This window comes from Ylistrum balloti, unplaced genomic scaffold (genome assembly GCF_031769215.1).
Source record: "Ylistrum balloti isolate Yb309-2 unplaced genomic scaffold, AGI_CSIRO_Ybal_v1 Utg370452, whole genome shotgun sequence".
NCBI classification, from domain to species: Eukaryota; Metazoa; Mollusca; class Bivalvia; order Pectinida; family Pectinidae; genus Ylistrum; species Ylistrum balloti.
Window position 1 is genome coordinate 2,041 of NW_026782300.1, and position 9,954 is coordinate 11,994.

Consider the following 9,954-nt stretch of genomic DNA (forward strand, 5'->3'; position numbering starts at 1 on the left):
AATCGTCATTTTCACATACATATTGCACAGATTTGTTCTTTATCTACAAGATTTTCAAACAAGACATGCTATGCTTTCTGGGGTGTGTTAGTGATGAAGATCCCTTGGAACTATACGCCCGAACACGGATGCGTCCTGGCAATTACATAATACGTTGCAAAAATTGGTCAACCATCTTCTTTAAAGCTCTGTTTCATACTGCTCAATATCAAATGCAGTACATTTGAATGCAGACTCAATTAAATAAATAGGAAATTATCACAGCATTTCAAATTTATTTATTTACTTATTTTTATTTTAGGCATAGAGCGGATATTGGGTGGAGGAAGCGCATACTCACATCCACAAATTCGCCCACCTATGATAACGACTAAGGTTTTGGAGGCTGCGGGACTCGATCTTCCTGAAGGTACATTTACTGATGAATTGATGTTTACAAGCTGGGAGACCTGAAGTTGGATCCCAGTTCCGCTTTTCTTAAACGGAAATGGGGTCTGGTTCCCAATTCCACATTTTTTAGACAGAAATAGGGTCTGGTTCCCAGTTCCGCTTTTCTTAAACACGTGTCTCATATATATCTATGAATTTATATGAAAAAAAATACAGTAACAAAATCTTAACAAAAATATAACAAAATGATTAAAAAATAAATGTCATAGCAATGATGTATATTTTAACGATCATTAAAGTCCATCATAATTCTTGTCACAACAGGAGTGGCCATTTTCCAGACGACATTCGCAGGTGGTATACATTATGGCGTTTTCTGTACCAAAACAATCATCGCCCGGGGAACGAAATTCGGACCTTTCAAGGGAAGAACCGTCAACATGAGCGAGATCAAGACAAATGACGACAATTCATATATGTGGGAGGTATGTATTGAAATTCTTATATCGTCATAATATATGTTACAAAAATCTTCTTAATTAGAAAAAAACAAAAAAATTCCGCGATAAAAATTTATATTTCACTGGAGTATGTTACCTAAATTACCTTCTTATAATTATATGTAATATTTATGAGTGGTCGAAAGGAATTACAAAAATGTACTTCATTATAATGGAGAATATATGAAATACGTAAAAATCTACATAACATAATTTCCATGTACCTGGAATCTTTCCACTCTACGACAGAACGGTCAGTGTACCACACACTTCAGAATTACAATCATTCTGGAAGAAAAGCGTGTGCATTTTTGTAAATTATAACAAGAAAATCACTAAGGGGCGATAGCTGATGTTAGAAATATTTATTAGTAAATTTGTATAACAAGAATATGATTAAGGAGTAAATGACGTAACAATAGTTATATATAGAAAATAAACCTTATGCCACAAATTGAAACCGCGGAGTCCAGTTATTGTTTTTGAGAAAAAAAAGGAAGAGTTGAATTTTAGTAAATAATTTACAGGCGTGACTGATGTCCTTGAATAAATTCGGTTTGAAGCAATTATTTGCTTTAGTGTACAATCAATATTAAAATGATAGGCTACGTTCTAACATCATAATTTTATTGATCAGCAAATAAGTGTTATTCTATAAGATAACTAGGAAGATGTTTCACATCATTCTCAGTGTTTTATTGTTTTAAATTTTATGAAACCACAATCCACTTCTACTCAACTGTTTTATTTTGTACTCTTTTAATTTAAAAGCATAATATACTTACACTGAACTGTTTTAGTTTTCTCTTTTGATACGAAAGTATAAATAGACGTAATATATTAACACTCAAATGTTTTATTTTGTAGTCTTTTGAATATACAATGTATTGCGCTAAAATGTTTTGTATCTTTATTCTTATATGAAGGCATAAGGTAATTAAACTCAGCTGTTTTATATTTTAACTCGTTTTATATGAAGGCATAATATAATTAAACTCAGCAGTTTTATATTTTAACTCGTTTTACATGAAGGCATTATATGATTACACTCAGCTGTTTTGTAAATTTAACTAATAATATAAAAAATCAGAATATGATAACTGTCTTTTTTCATCATTATATAATAGAAACATGCTCTAAGTATACTAAAATGTTTTATTTTTGTGCTCTATTAATATGAAAACCTACTATAATCACTCTTCTAATATTAAAACCTACTATAAATACTCAAAATAAAGACTGCCTTTCTACAAAATATGAAGGTGGTAAAACATACTGATGAATATTTCTGCTCTTACCTGTGTTTATGGTAAACATACTGATGGGTATTTGAACTCTTACCACGTGTTTGGGGTAAAACATACTGATGAATATTTCTACTCTTACCCGTGTTTATGGTAAAACATACTGATGAGTATTTGAACTTTTACCCGTGTTTGTGGTAAAACATACTGATGAGTATTTGAACTTTTACCCGTGTTTGTGATAAAACATACTGATGAGTATTTGAACTTTTAACCGTGTTTGTAGTAAAACATACTGATGAGTATTTGAACTTTTACCCGTGTTTGTGGTAAAACATACTGATGAGTATTTGAACTTTTACCCGTGTTTGTGATAAAACATACTGATGAGTATTTGAACTTTTACCCGTGTTTGTGATAAAACATACTGATGAGTATTTGAACATTTACCCGTGTTTGTAGTAAAACATACTGATGAGTATTTGAACTTTTACCCGTGTTTATGGTAAAACATACTGATGAGTATTTGAACTTTTAACCGTGTTTGTGGTAAAACATACTGATGAGTATTTGAACTTTTACCCGTGTTTATGGTAAAACATACTGATGAGTATTTGAACTTTTACCCGTGTTTGTGATAAAACATACTGATGAGTATTTGAACTTTTAACCGTGTTTGTGGTAAAACATACTGATGAGTATTTGAACTTTTACCCGTGTTTGTGTTAAAACATACTGATGAGTATTTGAACTTTTACCCGTGTTTGTGGTAAAACAACACAAAAAACAAAAGGTGAATTTCAGCATTGTACGAATAGTGTGGAAGTCATTCGCTTGTCTGTTTGAAGAAAAAATATCTACACACAGTCAATTACGCTTAAATTATTTGATTAAACTCGAAATATCATTCAAATAATTTTGGGTAGATGTCATATCTATCTATATGTTATTTACATATATCCCCGTGCATATTTGCTGCACTTGATGATGCCGGTGTTTTTTCCATGTTAGCGGGTATTTGTTAAACTGTATGCCTCACACGACTAATAACATTCTCAAGCATTTTCGAGTTGTAAACCTGAGTAATTAAGGGGGTTGACAACCACATGGAGGATACAAGAGCTGTGTTATACAGGGACAGTTTAGAATTCTACCCGTCACAAAGGGAAACAACCTTGAGATTTAAGTCAATAAATCACGTGTGAGTTTTCATGTAAACACACAGAGAGCTAATTTCTAGCCATGTCAAGGGTATACTTTCGTTTTCTGGTCATCATATTTGACAAACTTTTTCACCATTCTTACATCTTGATACTGTTCAATTTCATCTAGAATAAAACTTAATATCAATTTAATGAATCATTAGATGCATGATAGTAGAATCAATATCAACAAAAACAAGAAAAATATGTGTTGTATAGTTAATTTCACGTGTCTGAAATTTTTGTTAAGCTTACCAAAAATCCGAAAAGGGGAAGAATGATCTTCATATATATATTAATTGTCAGTCAAAACCATCAGGAGTGTTGGCATTTTAAGTTGTAGGACCCTTCTTTAATTTGCAAGGAGGACGGAATCTAAAATAGTGCTTCTTTTGTTTGTTAATGAGATCACCCTATCTGCCAGTGCTGTCAATCTCGTCGAGTTGATTGTTACATGTGACAAATTATATTGACAGTGTTGTTGAAGTTGTTTGCTAACACACGTGTTCAAATACTATGTTCTGACATGGTTATAGGCATTGAACATCTTTAATCAGTTGATGATTAGTCTGAATGGACACTTACCATACCTCTGTCAATATCGGGAGGCTTTCTTATCATACCGTCAATCGGTCATTCTCTATTAACTATAAGGATCTTTTGTCATTATATGCCACAGTTCAATAACTTGATGGCCATATTGAGGAATTTGATTTAAAATCCCAAAGAGGAAAATGAATTAGAAAATATGCTTAATGACTCACGATGCGAACTTTGATTCGTTCTGACGGTTTTTTGACAATGAAAGGAAATATCTTAGGAATAATTATTTTGATGAATGACCTTTCAGATTAAAACACTTGCTTCTGGAGTCGATATTACATGTCTTCTCATTCCATAATCTTAGTATCATTTAATATTCTTATCTTTATCAAAAATTTTCAATTGTATTGGACTCATAACTTTACAAAAGCATTTGGTTGGGGTTTCGACTTCTCAATGGTGTTGCACCGTTCAAGGTTTCAATATTTGTTTCTCCTACTCGAAAATAAAGATATTTTTAATATATATTTGAAGGCCGAATATACCTTTAAAATATAAACCAGAAAAAGCACCCCGTAATAATTTTTTTAGTCTATTGTGAAATAAAATGATATAGAATTAGACTTATCTTATTTTTGGAAACATTATTATACCAAAGAAATTTCGATCTTTTTAATTTCTAAGATATATTTTTCATGCTCATTTTGCCCTAGCTATCCAATTTTGCTATGAAAATCTCACTTTCTCCTCTTCTTTTCGTTAACTTAAAGATTTTTCAAGAAGGTAAGCTCAGTCATTTCGTGGACGGCCGTGGCAGTACTGGAAACTGGATGTCCTTCGTCAACTGTGCTCGGTATGCACAGGAACAAAACCTTATTGCTATCCAAATCGAGGGAGAGATTTACTACGAAGTGTGTAAGGATATTCCCCAAGGGACAGAACTTTTGGTATGGTATGGGGACTGCTATCTACAGTTCATGGGAGTACCTGTGTCCCTGAAGGAAATGGCAGATGGAGAGGGAAATCAGGAAAGTGAATGTAAGTAGAAGATAGAAAGCATCACCACTTTTAAAGTAGATTGAATCGTCGATTTAACTCTTGGGACACTTTTTCTTTTAACTCCATTTATCAAGAAATGTAAAAAACATCTATCAGACTCGAAAACAACAACTAAGATCTAAGTGAAAATAATTTGTTTAGTGGAAACAAACAAGTAAAATTTATCATGTCAAGTTGTAATGACTTTAACCCTCTCGTTTCTACAGCGTCAGAGGGTTATCAATGTGAGCGATGTGGGAAAGTGTTCGCCTACAAATATTATAGAGACAAACATCTGAAGTATACAAGATGTGTCGATCAAGGAAACAGGAAATTTCCGTGTCATCTTTGTAGCAGGTAATACATGCTTAGTCCAATTAGTATATCCGAGTGTCGTTCATTGTTTGATTAAAGGTTCCTCAATCGAATTCATTCGACCATTTGAAAATTATTTCATTCATTATCTACACGTCTTGTAATGGAATACATTGCTTAATGTAATTGCAAAAAATATCAAAATACCATTTGCAATTTCATAACTTTAATGTCAACGATATATTACAAATCACAATATGTTCTGTACTAAATTAAAATATAATTTTCATAATGGCCACACTTTTCGTCGTTCGATGGCCGATAGAGAGGCAGAGAAAGGTATCACTGAAGCTGTTATCGTTACAGAGTTTTACATACTATTGTAACAACCAGAAAACTGACAAGTTTCGATCACACAGGTCCAAACGTACCCTTAGTAACGAAACTAATTATCGATGTGGCGTTTTACCATCAAGACCAAAGACTTTCTGTTTTTGTCGTCTCAATAGTATTAACAAGTCGGTAAACTTTCCTAAGTAAGTTACGTGTCCGCGTCTGGTGTTGTTGCCGGGCGCTAATCCTGTTACGTCACGTCTTCTTTCCTCAATTGGATTGTTACATGGCTCCGCCACTCAAAGGCATACACAACGGGGACAGCTCATGAACCCAAGTCATCTATTTATGAAAAACTTGAAATCCAGGAGAGAGGGTTTCTCACAAAAACACATCTTTTGGGATGTAGCTTGTGCCTCCCTTCCAGCCCCTTTGCTAGTCCATGCGGGTATCTATACGAATCTTTCTTTTCGGCTCTCTGGTCTCATTGTGACGAGAACTTTATTTTTTCTGCAAAGGGCAAAGAATTTCCCTTCCACAAGGCGCCAAGGAGGTGATAGGGGTAGCTCGACGTTGTATGTGTATTAATCATGTTATATGAGTGTTTACGTTACGAAACTAACGACCCATCCATCGATTAATAATATAACTGTGAATATTAACACAATTACAGCCCGGTTGTGTATGAGTGAAATCTCCAAAACACTTCGTGTCTATCGCCAGGAGTATAATATGATAAAATAGTTGCTTTCGTACACATAATCAGCTGACGATTTTAAACATTATGTGATATAAAATGTTCACGGAGGACATTTGGAATGTGTTTTGTTAAAAGTATAATGCATTAATCGCCTGTATGCTTCAATGTTTTGATTAAGATCTACTGATAACACAATGATATAATACGTTGATAGCCCTTAAGGAGACAATAGTTCTTATTCAAAGTTGTAGTTTTGTGGGTAATTATCCTTCATCCAAACGTAATCGAGATGTAACACGGCATTTGATTGGGTAGTCAGTGGGCATAATTTGCGAAATTATTACACCGATAGTCGTCACCTATTGCGACTGTTCATGACGATTTTGAAAACTGCACTACTGAACAATACTTAGAATTTATTGCCAAAACTATTTAAAACATATTACAATTGTAATACTGCTAGCTTGCCATAACGTTATCATCCAATAAAACGTAAATATCAAAACCTTTGTATTTGTAATATTTTCCAGCTGTGTTTACATTGATGTCAATCCTTTAAATAATTTTTATAGTTAATTTTGTTTTGAATTATATCTTTTATAACACATATAAATTGAAACATTATACGACTGTTTATATTATCATCGACCTTCATTTTATCAACAGACGTTATGCGACTTTCCTTCCAGGGATTTCCTACATTCACAAGTGTATCGCCCGTCTTGTTTTTCTCAAGGACAAAACAATAACACATGATCTCTCACCACAAAATTGTCAGGGTTACTAAGTTTATAGCCACAAGACATTCAAGTGACTTTAATTTTGATAGTGTGATTTTTTTCTCAAGCAGTTTAGTTTAATTAGCAAATTAATAACCCTTTCTTCCTCTTTTTAAGATCATTTGAGAAGCGGGACCGTCTGCGCATTCACATTTTGCACGTGCACGAGAAACATCGGCCGCACAAATGTATGGTATGTGCTAAGAGTTTCAGCCAATCATCGAGTCTAAACAAGCATATGCGGGTAAGGGAGATAACTCAGTAGTGAATGTTATTATTGTAACAAAAGATACACCTGTTAAGGATTAAGTCTCAATGAATAATTTCATGAAATGGCATGCATGACAAATACCAAGATGATTCAGTGAAAATATTGATGAAACAGAATTTCACATTGTTTATTTTCTTTTGTTCTTCAGGTCTAGTATTAATTAATGGAAAATCAAGATTTATCGGCTAACAATACTATAAACAATTGAAATAGAAAAAATGAAGAATTCTGAAAAATAACTTTCAGGTACACAGTGGAGAACGACCCTATAAATGCGTTTACTGCAATAAGGCATTCACAGCTTCCAGTATATTACGGACCCACATCAGACAGCACTCGGGTGAAAAACCATTCAAGGTAAACGTCACTGTAATTAATGTGAATGATAAAAGAACGAGCTTAAATATATGGATTAATTTACATATTCGTTATTGCTATAATATTATTAGCGGATGTTATATAACTTTTTTGTACTTCTCTATCTCGATTTTGACTTTTTTCCCAATCATTTTCATTCTACTAATAGGTTTCGTCCTTAGTATCATTGACAAGCTCTAGAAGGACAAAGCAGCTGTATAATGCAGTTTAATTGATTGATTTATTCTTTGGCTTTGTTGTATATAATTTCTAATTCATCTTGATATGTGCTTTTCTAGGATTGTGTTGGTTTTTTTTTTTTTTGTTCTATTGTTTTAATTTGACTTGAGTATAATATAAAATTTGCGATATTCGAAAAAATAGATGAGACTTAACGATTGAAATACGTATTTAGTTCTAGTGTCATTTATTCAAAGTTTCATACAGACAGCTCTCAGAGAGAATGAATATGTAGAAGATAATAGGAATAAAGACACGAACTATATATAAGTATATTTTACGGAAATACTATTAAATCTGGTCGGTGAAAAAACAACATCAATTAGTACACGAGGCCTTGACAATGGATTCATTTACATACATATTAATCCGTACAAACAAAACACATACGACCTACATACACTTTCTTTATTTCCTTGGCTATAACGCTCGGTGCAAACGAAGTGTATGGGAGGAGAATTCGAACATGGTTGTGGGACGAACCTAACGTCAATACTTTGGAAAACAATGTGACAAAAAAAAAGAATTTATTTATAATCTTGATTGATATCTTCAAGACATTGACACTTTAAAATAATGTGACAATATATGAAGGAAAGAAAATTTGATACCGAAGGGGAAAAAGTATTTATATGGATTTTAAAGAGAAGGGAGATAACTCGTAAATGTCTTGTGTGTTTCAGTGTCGTCATTGTGGTAAAGCCTTTGCGTCACATGCTGCACACGACAGTCACGTGCGGAGGACGCATGCGAAGGAGAAAGCATGCTCTTGTGGTGTCTGCGGCACAATATTTGCCACTTCATTTGAACTAAAGTTACATATGAATGTTCACACCACAGGATAATTGTGTGAATTCACGGAGAAGTGCGTGCGTGCGTGTGACTTTTAATTTATTGTATTTGTGAGTGAAGTGTTCGTTTTTTGTTAAAGGTGGCCATTTCTAATGACTACCTGAAATAATGGATATATATATATATATATATATACACGAATATATATTTAAATGCGATCAAATACATTTTACCAGGATTATTTTTACATTTATCTGACGGAAAACATGTCGTAGACATTCTATCTATAAGAAACATATACTATGCATGATATCCTTCATCAGATTATGTTTTTTAATCGTTTAGGTAAACTTAGTTCTAAAGAAAATGTTTAGCCAAACTTCACTGTTTCCTACAAGTATCACTACGACCATAAAAACAGAAACAATCATAGCTAGTCGTTTGGAATTATCGTTCTTGGCCATCATCAATACGTTCTGTTTCATTTAAGCATTATCGGTCATGACAATATTTACAAACTAAGCCTATGTTTGATCAGCGTTTTTCTCTTACTTTGAAATACATGATTTTAATGCCATAGTAAGAAAATTTAAGCCAATCAACTCACTGTGTAACATATAGGACTTTTGATGTGAGTTTTAAAACATAACCAGTGTAAGCGATTAATCATATTGATGGTCTATCTTCTTACGTTTTATATGAGTTAAAAATTCGTATATAACGAAACTGATATACTTCAAAGAATTTAAAAGTTACTAAATGCGTTATGGCGGTGACATCATAAGCTATCATAACCCAATGAACCGTTATAGGACGAATACCGATATATTGACTTTGATAACTTAATGTTTTTTAACTGTGCTAATATACTTGTTTGAATAAAAAGAAAGATTCTTTTTCATGTTGTTGATTATTTGGCTGCGTTACTCTACAACCCAGACTTTAAAACTTACTTAACAAAAAACATATCGGTACGTTTATAACATTACCGAGCAAAGAAGTTTTACTGTTGATATGATGTATACTGGAAAATTTCAATTTAACCTTTTCCACCCTTTCGCCAAATTGTTTAAAAGGTACACTAGAGCCTGATCTTACAGATATATATAAATATATGAAAATATGAGCTAATATGAGTTATTGACATTTAATATAAATATATAGATATTATATATATATGTGTGATTCGAATACCAGATAAACTAAAGGCTTTATTGTATTATACCATTAGTATGAATAGTGACGGAAGG

At 32.9% G+C, this 9,954-nt stretch overlaps 1 protein-coding gene across 1 annotated transcript; it reads left to right on the forward strand.

The window, feature by feature from the left end:
• Window positions 1-301: 301 nt before the first annotated feature.
• Window positions 302-8,757, forward strand: LOC132555115 (PR domain zinc finger protein 14-like; the record flags this gene model as incomplete). Its single annotated transcript, XM_060219458.1, has 7 exons — window positions 302-409; window positions 715-875; window positions 4,650-4,917; window positions 5,145-5,274; window positions 7,162-7,288; window positions 7,562-7,672; window positions 8,596-8,757. Coding segments are annotated over 7 exons (1,067 nt in total), but the record flags the coding sequence as incomplete, so codon positions are not given.
• Between the last annotated feature and the right edge of the window lie 1,197 nt (window positions 8,758-9,954).